Source organism: Neocloeon triangulifer, unplaced genomic scaffold (assembly GCF_031216515.1).
Source record: "Neocloeon triangulifer isolate White Clay Creek 2 clone unplaced genomic scaffold, ASM3121651v1 ptg000014l, whole genome shotgun sequence".
In the NCBI taxonomy this organism is placed as follows: Eukaryota; Metazoa; Arthropoda; class Insecta; order Ephemeroptera; family Baetidae; genus Neocloeon; species Neocloeon triangulifer.
Window position 1 is genome coordinate 6,012,603 of NW_026775556.1, and position 15,413 is coordinate 6,028,015.

The window sequence follows — 15,413 nt, forward strand, 5'->3', positions numbered from 1 at the left end:
AAATTTTTTAAAAATAGTTCTTGATTAATATAAAAGAACATTTTATGGAATTAAATATTATTGTAAAAATGGTAAAAATCGTAAAAATATTCGCATATTAATCTTTTGACTTTTTATTGATTGTAAGTTATTATAAAAAAACTATGAAACTGCGTTTAATATTTTTAAATTAAGAAATTTATAACACAAATCCATCACAAATATTAGGGCAATTTCTCAAATAAATAAATATAGTGTACATAATTGCTTAAAAACTGATTGGCTAATTTCATTAATGTAAAAAAAAATATCACTAAAAATATATCTATAATCGGAGAAACAGTTAATAACATGTGCTTGAATATGCATAAAGTAAATGAAATTAAAAAGAAAAAAATTACCTTTCCGTCTTTGCCTCCACAAGCAACGTAAATTTCTTCATCACGAGCGATCGTTTCGTCGACTATGCAATTGGCAGAGCACGCAAGTCGAGCGGGTAGTCTATCCGCGAGCCCCTGCAGAGGTTATAATAATCGCGGCCGCGAGTTTAGCTGCGCGATGTTGGCTGCAATGCGCGGCGGTGCAAGCAAAAATCGGCAACGCCGCGTTTCAAGAACGAGGCGTTACGTGTGTTGTTTGGGGTGTGATAGCTCCGTCGGTCGAACGCGAGTCAGACGCTGAAATTCACCTTCTCGGACCAGCATTGCCGGAAAATGCTGCCCCTGTTTCTGCTTCTGGCCGCTCTGGGCCCAGGTGAGTGTCCTTCGGAAACCCGCGCGGCCCCCGATGGCCCCCGGAGGCGGCTCGCCTCTGGCTTGGGTCGGCGGCTTTTTTACCTTCCGTCGGCTTGCTGTTTGAAATCGCGCCTTTCCACTGGGCGTGGACCGTCCTAGAATTTGCAATTTTCTGAAATTTCAGTAACTTTTTCGCCCGTTTTTGTTTTTTCGAGGACGCAGGTCAGGTAGTTAAGGTGCGTTGTGCATCTTTTGCGACTATTTTTGCTTTTAATTGTTCTCTGTGCGCGACACACAAGCGCAGAGCATGACCTTTCGGTGAGCAAACAACATCGGTCTTTTGTAATTAGGACGGCTGCAGGGTTTTACTTATTCATGAGAACGGTGTTTCTTTCTTTCGTAGTGGGAATTTTCGTTACTTAATTATATATTAAGAAATGGAAATAATTTGTCTATTTGATAAGTTAATTGCGGTCTATTGAAAGAAGCAAAATCAGCCAAATATCTAAGGACCAAAAATCGATTTTTTTTTAATTATTTGTAAAGTTATATAATTTAATACAAATTTTATTCTATACCCAGTTTCTAAACAAAATATATTTTCCTTGCATTAAATTTTGTATTCCTCTACTTAAATTATAGTTGTGTTTTAAAACCTTGCAATTATTACCAATTTAGAGCCTTGGCTTTACTCAGGGTTTGTGTTTTCACGAAGACAAATTTTAAATTTTTAGACACAATTATTCCTTTGAGATTAATTACTCTTGACGTGCGTTGATTTAGTTTTTATATCGTAAATTCAATATGAGTATTTTAGGACATTTCCAATTATTCAGTTAACACAAAAATGAAATTTATAACTGTAAAGGTTCACAACTCACCGAACACCAAAATTAAATTAGCCACCAGGTGAATCTTTGCTGAAAACTCAATAAACTAATTACTTTTTGCACGTTCATTGCCTCTTTGTTTTAATTGGTACCTGGAAAGCACCAGACCTGGGTCCTGCTGAGGGTAAAGCACGGCTCATAAATTTTCGCTTCTGTTTTTTATCATGCAAAGATAAGATGCTTGATTCTCCTGTCATGAGCAAAATTTAAAACTTAAAAAGTCTCTATTTAAAAGCAAGTTGGAGGTTTGTCAACAGAGATCAGTGGCAATTGCTTTTCATTCCTTCTCCATGACGCAATGGTCTGCGAAGAGCAATGACTCACGATGAGGGCCACTTGATTATTTGTGCTTTGTATGCACTAGAAGAAGACAGTGTCTTTCCGGTAATCTTACAAGAGGCGCGACCTATACACCACTCTCTCAGAATTAGGTTGGTATCCCGTTTTATGTCGCGCCTGCTGTAGTGGTTTTATGTCGCGCCTACTGTAGTGGTTTTATGTCGCGCCTGCTGTAGTGGTTGATAAAGAAAACCGGTATTTACAGCTCACAATCACCGGGACTGCAGGAAAGAATAAGGGCCTTTGGGATGGGTTCAGAAGGGGAAGACAATCTTAACTGATTGCAAAAGACGTGATCTACCACCAATGTACGGGGAAGGGGGTTGTTTTTATATGTCGCGCCTCTTGTAATGGTTCACTACAACAGGCGCGACATATGCAAGTATTCTCATGGTAGGTCGCGCCTCTTGTAATCGACCACTACAACAGGCGCGACATATACAATTAATAATGTTAAAAAAAAAACGAAAACAGCGAAATTGTATGCACACCACGAACCAGACCACCCCACAAACCGGCAACTCGGAGGTGGGCAACCCCCCAAGATTAATTTTTGCAGAAGCCGCGAGCGAGGGGTGGAGGCGCAGCGAGGTCGAGGACGTGGGGAAGGCCGTGCGGAGGGCGAGGACAAAAGGGCGGCTGTGTTCGTGGGGGGGCTCCTGCGGAGCCCCCCCACGATCCCCGCCCTTTTGTCCCGCCCGGAGCCGGCCTTCACCACGTTCTCGGGCGAGCGCGCCTCCAGCCCGAAGCTCGCAAACCCACAACGGAGTTGCCCACGAAGGGAGTTGTGGGCACCCACACCGTTTGCTTTCAAAACACCCTTTGCAGACAACTCCCTTTGTGGGCAACTCCGTTGTGGGTTTGCGAGCTTCGGGCTGGAGGCGCGCTCGCCCGAGAACGTGGTGAAGGCCGGCTCCGGGCGGGACAAAAGGGCGGGGATCGTGGGGGGCCCCCCACGAACACAGCCGCCCTTTTGTCCTCGCCCTCCGCACGGCCTTCCCCACGTCCTCGACCTCGCTGCGCCTCCACCCCTCGCTCGCGGCTTCTGCAAAAATTAATCTTGGGGGGTTGCCCACCTCCGAGTTGCCGGTTTGTGGGGTGGTCTGGTTCGTGGTGTGCTTACAATTTCGCTGTTTTCTTTTTTTTTTTAACATTATTAATTGTATATGTCGCGCCTGTTGTAGTGGTCGATTACAAGAGGCGCGACCTACCACAGGCGTTGCGTGCATATGTCGCGCCTGTTGTAGTGGTCGATTACAAGAGGCGCGACCTACCATGAGAATACTTGCATATGTCGCGCCTGTTGTAGTGAACCATTACAAGAGGCGCGACATATAAAAACAACCCCCTTCCCCGTACATTGGTGGTAGATCACGTCTTTTGCAATCAGTTAAGATTGTCTTCCCCTTCTGAACCCATCCCAAAGGCCCTTATTCTTTCCTGCAGTCCCGGTGATTGTGAGCTGTAAATACCGGTTTTCTTTATCAACCACTACAGCAGGCGCGACATAAAACCACTACAGTAGGCGCGACATAAAACCACTTCAGTAGGCGCGACATAAAACCACTACAGCAGGCGCGACATACCAACCTAATTTTTAAATACTGGTGTATAGGTCGCGCCTCTTGTAAGATTACCGTCTTTCCTGTGTGAAGAAATGAGGGAATACATTCTTTCTTAATGGTTCCTAATTTATTTGGAGACTCCTTATTGAGAACAATAGAAGAAGTCGTCATAAACTTTTTTTATGTAGTCATGGAAAATTTATTATTGGAAAATCCAAGATCATTAAATGAATATAAGATTGAAAAAAATTGAGTTAGAAATAATTTGATTAAAAAAAATCAAGAAAAAGCTAGTGTACAATCATTATTTTTTTATTCATCAAACTCTTTTTAATTTTCAAATATATTTTTCATATTTTTTGCCCTGATGTAATATTTTTGAAATTAAATTAAATATGTTCAAATGAATTGACTAATTCGCATCCTTACCTAATATAGAAAATTTAAAGATAATCCTCATCTATTATTTTCATTCCCTTTTGTAACTTTAAAAAATAACGTGACAAATTATTTTGTCACGTTATTCAGATGTTTCCTATTATTTTTAGCAGAAGTTTGAAGCCTAATGGGATAGAAAACTGCCCTTGCACTTTTTCAAATGTCAGTTGCACAGTCGTACATAATTTTTTCCCACCGCACTCATTTTCCTGTGCCACTGGAGGCACACAAAAGCAATTACGGCGCACTCGATTTATAAAACAATAAATCTTGGTCCCGATCGCGCCACTTATACAATTTACATTTGTACTTTTTGTGCGTGAAAATAAGTGATGGCGCAGGAAAGTGAGATGTGCATTCGACACGCACATATCACCCGGAAAACCGCGCAGCTGCACCCCTTGCTTGCTTGTCCCTGGCAGGGGTTGTTTAAAGGGGGATGCAGCTTGTAAAGAATTCATTCATTCATTCTCGCCTGTGAAAGGAACACGCGCATTAAATGTGTATGAAATATCGCGCATCTCAAACAAGGGGGAGGCAGGCAGGCGGTATCAAAAACCAGAGTGGGAATCATCGTCCGTCGAAGAGAAAAAATAAATCGTGCGTCGCGTGCAATTGAGTCATTTTCCCTGGGGTTGGATCGCTTTTTTATTGTGCACCAATTTCCGAAATTAGATTATGTAGCACTAACGAGGGGTCGAACAAAATTGCACTTGATTAGAAATTGATTGGTTGAAATAACAATGCTGTTTATATTAGAAAAAGAATGATAATGTTTTAATTAGTAATTTTTTTTCTTCTTTATTTGGCCTGATTTGGCCTAATTGTTGATATGAAATTTGTATGATATTAAATTTTAAATTAGATCAAATTATTTTGAATTAAATTTTGTTTATTATAGTGAACATTTAAATTTTAAAAAAAATCTATTATTTTTTAATAAAATTTTATTTTATAACTATTTGAAGATTACACTTGAAAAAATATTATAAAACTTTTCAAGACTCTAGTTGCGTGTTTTGCGACGGGGCAGAAAAATGACTGTTCTAAGGGGAAGGTCTGACAAGACAGGTTTTCACATGATCCCTCTCTCTACTCTACGCCCAGGTTTCTGAAACGCAGCTTAGCCAATTTCATGACTTCTTACCCACCTTTGTCTTGCTTCGTCCCCCGGAGTGAAATTTGAGCCCAGCTAATTTCCCTCGTGTGCATTTTTTCACTTCCGTTTAATCACTCGTACTTCTTGTAAATTAAAACGAGCTTTGCTTTTGTCCGCAGCTTTTGCTCAGAGAACACCAACCATCTCTTACATCTCTCAGGAGCAGATCAAAGACATCGGAGGAACTGCCGAGCTAGAGTGCTCTGTACAGTATGCTCAGGTATACAAAAGGATAAAAATGTGATAATTTGAAGTCTAGACTTGCATAATTTCAACGGCAGATACACTTGTGGAAATAATAAAATTTCAACCAAATAAATTTCTTAACAATAGAAAATTACTATTATTAAAAATTGATCATTTTTATATGCAAACTTAGTAAAAATTAAATTTCAAATCAAAATTCTAATTTTTTTTTCTTCAGGAGTATCCTGTGTTGTGGATGAAAGTGGACAAGGCTAGTGACCCTCTGCCGATTTCGAGCGGCAGCACCCTGATCCTGAGGGACAGTCGTTTCGCCCTGCGCTTTGACTCTGCCAGCTCGACCTACACACTGCAGATCAAGGACATCCAGGAGGCGGACGCTGGAATTTACCAGTGCCAGGTGATCATCGCCATCACCAACAAGATCACGGCCGATGTCGACCTGCTGGTGCGTCAGCCACCAGTCATTGCGGACAACTCGACCAGAGGCATTGTGGTCAAGGAGGGCCAGAGCGTGCAGCTCGAATGTTATGCTGGTGGCTTCCCCCTGCCCAGGATCTCTTGGCGCAGAGAGGACAATGCCATCCTCCCTACTGGTGGCTCCATTTACAGGTGAAAAAAGAATTTTTTTTTAACTAGATCTAATAATTGAACAAAAGCAATAATAGTAGAAAATTAAAGCTAATTATAAAACAAATTTTAACAGATATCTTTACAGTTTTGAGTAAATTTCGAAGTTAAAGTTATTTCTTGAAAAATTTATAAAAAAAAAAAAATTACTGTTTCCTTTATAATGTACATTTTATTGAGTTGGTAGCGCTAATTGCGGTTTTTAGGCTATAGATCAGCTTTTATTTTCTGTTAACTAATTTAATTGAATTAAAGCACTAATTTAAATTTAAATTGCAGCTGGTTCTTTAATGATTTAGTACTTATGACTAAACAATCATTGTCTTTGGAGTGGCTTGGAGAATATTTTATGCTAACTTCAATTGCTTTTGCAGAGGAAACATTTTAAAGATTGCGCAAATCCGCAAGGAAGACCGTGGAACCTACTACTGTGTGGCTGAAAACGGCGTCGGCAAAGGCGCCAGGAGGAACATTGCTGTCGAAGTTGAGTTCGCGCCAGTCATCACCGTGGCCAGACCGAGACTTGGCCAAGCCCTGCAATATGACATGGACCTGGAGTGTCACATCGAGGCCTATCCTCCACCAGCCATCACTTGGGTCTTCAAGGAAATTCATCTCACAACTAACCAGCACTACTCGTAAGAACCAATGACCTGTCTTATAATTATTTTAATTTTAATTAATTGAAGTTCAAAAAGGCTGTAATTAATTCATACCTATAAAAAAGCTCATAATAAAATTGAACTTTTAAAACTAGTGATTTCCATGGAAATAAAAAAATTAATGATAGATAAAAACCTATTAGAAAATATAATTAAGTTGAATATATTTAGATGAAATATAAATATTTTAATTTTTAAATATTCACTCTTTTTTGTAGAATAACTCAGTTTGCTACCAATGACGAGGTCACCGACACAACCCTTCGTGTCATTTCCATCGAGAAGCGCCAATACGGCGAGTACACCTGCAAAGCTGCCAACCAGCTTGGTCAGAGTGAGGCCCGAGTCCAACTATTTGGTAAGTCCTTCTCCTAAACCCATAGTGTGTTTGTGATATAAATAGTGATCATGCTCGAATTTGCTAGTGATCGCATAATATTTAATATTTTACTTTTTTATATTAGGGTCTTGAAATTCATTTTTTTTTTTTGTCATTTATTAGTCATGAATATATCATTGATCATTTTTGTGTGTAATTTGACCCAGCCAAAACGCATATTATTTTTTGCATGGTCATTTGCATGTGAATTGACAATTTGCAGAGACCACCACCCCATTGTGCCCCCCTGCTTGCGACCAGACGAGATATTCAGCAGGAGAGATAAGTGCAGCCATCAACTGCATGACTATTCTGTTTATGGCCTGTATAACCTACTTGTGGCGTCTGTAATAATTAAGTGTGAGTTTTGCATATTTTGTGTAGATTTATTTTGCTAGTACAGATTTTACTTGCAGTGAGTAAACTAGTCTATTTCTGCCACAAAATAAAAATAAAAATCATTAAATTCATAAATAGCAGGTAGCTATTTATTGGAGAAATATTAAATTTAAATTTTTCTTCCATAATGCCCCAGAATAAACATAATCACTTCCATAATCTATGTAATGTATCTTATTCCGATATATATATATTTTTTTTTTAGCTCCTTCACTTGAAAAATCTCAAAATTCTCACATACACTTCATTCCATTAACTGTCAAAATGCACCGTGCACCTGTACAATTTTTTGCAACCTTATCAAAATTTGTATCTTTTGCGACTGCAAAACACAATTTTCCACTCTTTAAATTCAATTAAACGTCAGATTTTGGTCTTTTTAAATTTAATTTTGTTTCATGAAATTTTGCAGAGACTGTAATTCCAAATCTGCGTTACCGCAAAGTCTTCAGCTACAGCAACGGAGCATCATTTCTCATGAGTCAAGTGTTGCTCGTTGTGACAGCCTTTTTGGCAGCTCAACTGTAAAAACTCCAACCGAATGCACAACTTCACAGCACGACGAGAGATTGATGCCAAAAATAGTGGTAATTTGATAATGGATGTTGGGAGGATGTTATGATTCATTAATTGTACAAATCAACAAAATGCAGTTATAGATTTATTTGAGCGGAAAAAAACACACATTAGGTCAAGTCGTACAAATTTAGCTAACCTGAAGATATTTTGTTTGAACTATGATCGGTGTTAAAAAACACAGCTTCTTTTTTATGATATTATTTTCTTTTACCTTACTGTTGCACTAGTACATGTTAATTTACAGATTTTAAGCTCAAACAAATGATATCATGTACAGTGACTATTTTTAAAATACTTGCTTTGATGATGCAGACGTTTTTAGGAGCAACAGCTTATTCACGAAAATAGATCTGATCAAGAAAATAACGTTTTAATCAATCTTTTGAAGAAAGACAAATTACACAGTGCCCTGATGCAATTTGCAAACCTGTAATAAAGTAATGCATGCCTAAGCTATTATAATATAAAATAATATATATATGATCTGACTAATGTATGAATACAACATCTATTTTCCTTGTAGGCGAGAAGGTTTTAATGAAAAATTTAATGAGACGATGCCACACACGGGTTTAGGCGTTTTAATGTAATTAAACTATTGACTTCAAAAGTGTTTAACGTAATTGGAATCATTTCCAATACAATTAATTAAGGACCAAAACTAGACATTCCAGCAATATGTGTTTGTACTGTATAATTTTCCGAGGATATTTTTAGCAGAGAGAGATTAGTTTTTAAAACGAATTGTGATTTGCATTCCACCCGTTATTTTATTTTCTTGTGATGAGCCTCTATTTTTTACAGTTTTTGTTCGCAATGCATTTTTGTAGGTTACATTCATGTTTCAACGCTAACTTTCTTGTTTGCAAACATGTGACTGGAATTTTGAACCTTGATGTGAATAAAAGTAATGCCTCTTTCATACAATTATATTTACTTTTTATTTGAAAAAAATCCACGCTTGAAAAAATTTTAAGAAATTTCTAAAGATTTGCTCTAATATTATGTACATCTCTTAATAAAAGTGATAATAAATAAAAACTTTTCATTAAAAAGTATGCTGGAAGAAGTTTAAAAGTTAATTTTATAATGTTATTCAATGACCCATGAAGTTTAATTTGTTTACTTAAAAACTCGATCAGATTTAGTGCAAAATATAATTATATTAATTTCAATTCATTTATTCTCTCGCAACAAGTCAAACAGAAAATTAAAAATCACATTGGGAGAGAATTGGCAAAATTAGTTTGAGGAAGTTGACACTCAAGGAGATGATCATGGAAATGAATGAATCGGGCTTTTTCCTCGTTGCAGAAATCGTTTTTTATTCAAAAACAAATTGGCTCTACCAGTTTCGGTCACGGTCTGCGACCCTATTTCATGAGCAAACGCTGCTCGCTGACTAATACAAGAAATCTTTGTATTTTATTTTATTATATAAATATAATAAAAGCATTATTATTATGTGTCATGGTGCTGACAATGAGTCAACGAGCACACCAAAAATACTGTAATAATAATTTTCATAGATTTATTAATAAATCCATTAATACGCTCTTTTTAAAGGATTTTGTATTAAACGCTTTTGCGTACAACTACTGTACACTCTTCTCTTCATCCTTTTATTCCCGCTTTTGCGGCAAGCGCAGAGAGAGTTCACGCAGACCTTGCGCAGACACGCAGTGCGCACCACAACAACAACAGTTGTGTTGTGTGTGTGTTGTCACTGACGCGGTCACTGATGCCTGGTTGGCGGTTGCCCTGTTTGTCCGTTGTCGCGAAAAGCCTCGCAGCATTGCTTGCTTGCTTCCTTAATTTTCCTCTATCTATGTATATAAAATTATAAATTAAAATCACTTGGTTCCAATTCCACTATCGACGCACTCAATCGACTAATTTCGTCCGAGGGCCAGGCATTTGACGATTCCCATAATATACACATCATCACTGTAAGTATCAAAAGCAAAAAGCTTATCAAAAATCGACAAAGAGAGTTTAAGAGATGTAATTGTAGCAATAAAAAAATTAAATGTTTTCTCCGTGAGAATTTACATAATAATATGTAGGAACTATAACTAAAGTAAATTTTTCATTTAAAATAGGATGGACTATCATTTATCTATCAGCCAATAAATAGTCTGATTAATAACTGCAAGATGAGCTCTCAGAACTACGACTGTGTGTGCATGATGCACTTGAAGGCATTTCAAATGTACTACCCTGAAAAATTTGACAGCTTGAAGTTTGCAAAAATTATAAGTCCTGTGTGGCGCAACCGAGTCAGTATGTATTAAATTATTTGCTGTTCTCTATTTCTACATTATTAATCAAATTTAATTAAAATTGGTTTGTAATGAAAAGCATTTTGAAATCAATTTCTTTTGATAAAAATATAATTTTAACAATCGTTTTATTTTTCAGGTCATTACAAAAACTACGGAACTCAAATTAGGTACAACAATGTGATCTCTGATTTCCCATGGGTCAATTTTAAGGAGAGCAGTGAAGGAATTGATCAAGAACCCAACAAGAATGGGCTGCTGAAAAAACTGCTGATGACATCTACTGGTGATCAAGATGTCAATCTATATTCGCTGCTTGAAGTTTCAGCACCAGAATACTTGGATCCGTTTTATTACGATGGACGGTGTAGTGTGATGCATGGAGGCAAAGACGCAAAAATTGATTTAATACATGCAACAATGACAGGAACACGACTTGTATTTGACCACGAGACCACAGGACTTGACTTTTGGAAGTCAATCAAGTCAAATACTGAATGTAACAATTGTTCTGATGACCCAGATATGCTCTGCAAAGGAATGTTTATCAAAGAGTGCCACGCTTTGCTTAGCTATGAATGCAATGAGAGGAAAAGCCTTAAATACTCTGATAAATATCATCCTGAAGACTTCTTGTTCTGCAAAGGAGTCCTGTGGCAGCTCCATGTCAACCCTGCCATGCTAAATCAGTGGTTGATGGCCGCCCTCCATGTTATCATGCAATTTGAAAAACAAACGTCGATGTTGCGGTATATGCCAGTGCCTCTGCAAATGGAGGAAGTCGTCAAGGAATTGCTGGTGTTCCTGAGGGACTTGAGGAAAAGAATCAGTTATGGATTTCTTCTGATTGGCTATCAAGTTAAAATTCATCCTGAGAAAGATAAACAAGTAAACATGCTAATAAGAGAAGATATTGTTCCCCAGTCATTAGCATCACTGAAACTTTTGCTGAACGATGAAAAGATCCAAAATTTTATTCTAAAATTGCCACATGCCATCTTAGCTGCAAGAAAAAAAGGAACGTTTGGGAAAGATGTTTATATGAATGCCAAAAATTTCACTGTTTCGGATGAAGTTGACAAGTTTGATAACATTTTCTCCTTCAAGTTTTGGACTGGAGCTAGAGAAAATCTTTTTGGTACGCTCAAGACGGAAATCGATGATCTTAAGTCAAAGATTAACAAGAGTGAAACTCACGCGAGTGTAGAAAATGTGTTATTGATCGAGGAATCCAATGACGATGTTCTTGATGCCCTGAAAATGCACTTTCCTGACCCAGTGTGCAGTAAAGCAAACATAGACAAGCTGAACAAGGATTTGTGTACTGACCAAAGTAGACTGTATACAAAAAGTTGCCTGTTTTCTTTGCTGCTTGAGGAACACCGGACCATTGTTTCGCACCTTTTTGCAAAATGTCTCACTGATGAGGATTATCTCCATTTCAAAATGACTGAAACAGAACTCAATGAATTCATCAATCTCAAACAAGGCTTTGAAGGACAGAAACTACTAGACATAGCCAGAGATAAATATATTGAAGAGTGGGATGGCAAACGTTTTCCAGTAGACATACTCTATATTCGTGAATCACCTTCCAATCCACGTGAGGTAAGAATTTTTTTTTGTTTTTATCCAATGAAGTTTAAATTCTACTAAAATGTCTATGTCTTTTTAATTAAATAAAAAATATTAAAGCATTTAATTTAAATATTTTAAGTTACATTATTTAAAACTTAATAATATTCTTTCAGGGGATCTTGCAGGAGTTGCGAAGCCAAATTTTGATGGACGTTGACGAAACAAGCGAATTGTATCCATCTTGGGGTTTTGTGTTCAACATTCTGCCATTCCTCAATCTTTCCCTCTCTAAATGCGGTGATGGTGGACTGAAGGATAAGTTTACAGATGCATGCGGCAAAGCATTAGTAAAAGTATTTCGGGGTGATAGAGTGGCTTGGAAACTGCATCCAGAGGACGCAATGGAAAACAGCAAATGGTTTATAAATTCACTCCTACAACCAAAAAAGGTGCTAATACAGAAATTAAAAGCAATTAGTTACTTTGTGTCGCATTTAAACCCATTGATTGCAAATGTTTTGGCTCCAATCTCAATGTTTGCTTATTTGCTTGTTAACACAACACTCAGCCATGCAAAAGAAAATGATATTTCGGACTGTCCATGCAAAAATATTATGGTTGTAGAAATCATTAAAATATCTTTCCCTTGGGCAATGAAAGTTGCAAGTTGGCTAAACGCAATGATGTTTTCTGTCGTTCAAGCTACTGTTGAATGTGTCAAAACACCAAACTCTGGAAAACTGAAAAGTTTGCTACTGACACTGAGTTCAGTGATTGAGCTTGTTATTCTGTACTATGATGAGAAGACTCCGGGACTAAGTAGACTTTATGAAGATTTCACAAAGAAAGTTGATACACTCAAAGATGCCTACCTCGAACTGATTGGAACCTCAAGACAATCATCAAAAGGCAAAACCACCATCACTGGATGGCAAAAATTGGGGGTGCTCCTTTTCCTGATCTACGAAATCAGGAAGTTGATGTCAATCCCGGCAGGCTACAACCCACCATCGTACTACCCTAGAGATGCAAAGCTCGCCCTCAAATATTTTGCAGCGAAAGATCTAAAGAAATTCAAAAGGACAATCATCCCAATGTGTGTTGACTCCAACCGCCAGAACTTGACTTTGGTGACTTTTGATGACATCAAAAATTCAAGAAACCTATTTGATCCGTACCTCTCAAAGATGAGGAGGGAAAAAATTAGAAGTTGGGACGAAGACCTGCTACTTCTGGTGAAGCATTGCCGTTATTGCGGAAAAGTGGGTGGGAATTTGCAAATGTGCAGCGCTTGTGTTGATAACGACGATTTCCCTGATGTCAACTGGTTCTGTGGAGAAGCGTGCGAGGAAAAAGCTTTCAAACACTGCAGACATGGAGACGAGCATGAAGATTTCATTTTAAGTAGGATTAAAATTTGATCTCCTTTTTTATTGTATTCATAAATAATGGGGGCGCCTCAAGCGTCAACTCCGCCGAAAAGAACTAGCCCATGGACCTAATAAATTAGTAAATTAATGAACTAGCCCGCAATGGAATTTGCAAAAGAAAGCCAAAAAGCAAGAAGTCTGAATCGACAAAATTATTACTAGCCAGAATTTTTAGAGTGAATAAGACGGAATTTGCGACGATATATTATATTTTTGGAAATAAAAATGATAATTATTTTTTTAATGTAGAACTTCAATTTATTACTACCCAGGTTCCCTCTGTTACTTTTTTTCCTGAATATTTATTTGAAATTTACTAATGAGTGCTAAGTTTAAAAAATAATAATAATTGCTTATCGCTTGTAGAGAAATACTAAAATAACCATATATTATTGTTTTTGCGTGATTCCAGCTGTTCTATAATTTCACTAAAATAAAACCTCTTTTAATCAATTCTCTAATATAAATTTTTTGCAGACTTTCTAATTCAGAGCTAATTTTGTAGTTTAGTGAGTGAAACTTTGAAGCATTATAATGATGCACATCTGAAAAATGATTTTCAGATGTGTCTTTTTTTAACATAATGAAGATTCTTATTTTTTTTTTATTCATTTGTCTAAATTTTTAAATGAAATTCTTTATTAGATAATACTATGCACAATAAAGTCATCTGCAATTTGCAGGTGCTACTTCCTTGCAATTGGCCTTCACATACGCACGGTACCGCGTCACCGGTACTTAGACCACGTGACATTTTGCATCTTGAATTTGCATCAGCGATTCTTAACAGGGAGATCAGTATGTGGCGCACGCTGTGCTGTATCAGACTTGCAGAACCCGCAAGCTGCAGCATATTAGCTTTCACTCATCTACATTTCTTTGCAGCAAGGGAATTCTTGAAATCATTCTCCAGAAATGGAACCTAATGAAAGAGTGGCGTTTGTCCGGCGTTCCGTGGCGCTCGAAGTTTTTGACTCGTGAGTCAGTCAGTGCTGCGAAGACGTTGGCTTAGGAAGGAAACGCACAAATTGCTGCTGATATGCGATCGTTGCTCCTGACCGCCTTCGTTGTGGCTTTCCTGCTGCACACTTTTGCTTTCAAATTTTCCTGGGCCCACATTTTCAGCAAAGTAAGTTCAATTATATTAAAATTTTTAACAATTTGAATAAAAAAAAAAAGATTTTTGTACCATTTTAATAAATATAAATTAATTTATACTTAACATAATGCAAAATTTTTCCTTTCATATATATGAAGATTCTCATTGAAATTTTATTTTTTTCTGTAGAAAAAGGTGATCATAAAATATTTGCGCTATGACAATTGTGGAGGCACCTTTGACCCAGTACGGTTTTCTGACGTGCAAGTCTCAACAACTGGAGATGGTGACCTAGTCGTCTCAGGGAAATTTGACGCCTACACCAAACTTGAGCCTCCCATTAAGGTAAATAAAATATGAGTGAAAATATTTATATTCATGAAAATAATTCTTCAAAAATAATTCAACTCTACATAAATATTGCTTGGAATATTTTTTTTTAAGTGATTTTTTTTATTTTTACTATTTAAGGCAATAGTTAAGATGAAAAGGAGAATATTGGGAATTTGGACTCCGGTCCCATTTTGCTACAAAGACTTCGGTTCCTGCGAATTTGATGACATTTGCAATTACGGACGCGATTTGACAGAATGTCCTCCACTTCTAGACGAGCATGACGTGCCTTGCGAATGCCCAATCGAGAAGGTAATAAACGATTTGAAGGGCAACTTTTAAGTTCCATTGTTTTTACGTGTATTTATTCTTCCGGATTCAGGGTCGCTACATTCTTCCGGGCGCGCAGTTCTCCACTAAAGGAACGCGATGGGCAGCACTTATAGCGGGACATTACAAGGGGAGCATCAAACTGATGCACAATCAAGATCAAATTGCCTGCTACAACGCCACATGGACCCTTGACGACTGATTTCATTTTTTTATTACATAATTAGTTTTAAGATATAATGTATAATTGCGCGCCTCTTCAGTAGTATATAATTTATATATTGTAATTTATATTCCAAAATAAACAAAAAACTGTATAATTAGACTCCAGTGAAATAAAAACTTGAAAAGTTTGCACTTCTCGCTGAGCTATCGGGTTCTTTGTGATTCACAATCATGTTCTT

General features: G+C 37.4%; 3 protein-coding genes across 5 annotated transcripts; all 3 read left to right on the top strand.

The window, feature by feature from the left end:
* Nucleotides 1–573: 573 nt before the first annotated feature.
* LOC132199786 (lachesin) lies at nt 574–8,884 on the top strand. 2 transcript variants are annotated; one of them, XM_059624769.1, is made up of 7 exons: nt 574–732; nt 5,224–5,324; nt 5,529–5,920; nt 6,313–6,576; nt 6,819–6,958; nt 7,203–7,339; nt 7,791–8,884. In XM_059624769.1, exons 1-6 carry the CDS (start codon nt 693–695, stop codon nt 7,328–7,330), a joined length of 1,065 nt encoding a protein of 354 aa, XP_059480752.1. In that variant the 5' UTR covers nt 574–692; the 3' UTR covers nt 7,331–7,339; nt 7,791–8,884. The 2 variants fall into 2 exon arrangements, with proteins under 2 accessions (XP_059480752.1, XP_059480753.1); XM_059624770.1 differs by lacking the exon at nt 7,203–7,339.
* A 796-nt stretch (nt 8,885–9,680) lies between these two features.
* LOC132200102 (uncharacterized) lies at nt 9,681–14,376 on the top strand. Of its 2 annotated transcripts, XM_059625306.1 has the most exons (6): nt 9,681–9,906; nt 10,060–10,240; nt 10,379–11,847; nt 11,991–12,266; nt 13,931–14,045; nt 14,133–14,376. In XM_059625306.1, the coding sequence occupies exons 2-6, from the start codon at nt 10,114–10,116 to the stop codon at nt 14,171–14,173; spliced, it is 2,028 nt and encodes a 675-aa protein (XP_059481289.1). In that variant the 5' UTR covers nt 9,681–9,906; nt 10,060–10,113; the 3' UTR covers nt 14,174–14,376. The 2 variants fall into 2 exon arrangements, with proteins under 2 accessions (XP_059481289.1, XP_059481288.1); XM_059625305.1 differs by lacking the exons at nt 13,931–14,045; nt 14,133–14,376 and having other exon boundaries at nt 11,991–13,491.
* Nucleotides 14,235–15,379, top strand: LOC132200106 (ganglioside GM2 activator-like). Its single transcript, XM_059625309.1, has 4 exons — nt 14,235–14,376; nt 14,536–14,691; nt 14,818–14,991; nt 15,062–15,379. The coding sequence occupies exons 1-4, from the start codon at nt 14,287–14,289 to the stop codon at nt 15,209–15,211; spliced, it is 570 nt and encodes a 189-aa protein (XP_059481292.1). The 5' UTR covers nt 14,235–14,286; the 3' UTR covers nt 15,212–15,379.
* The last annotated feature ends 34 nt before the right edge of the window (nt 15,380–15,413 follow it).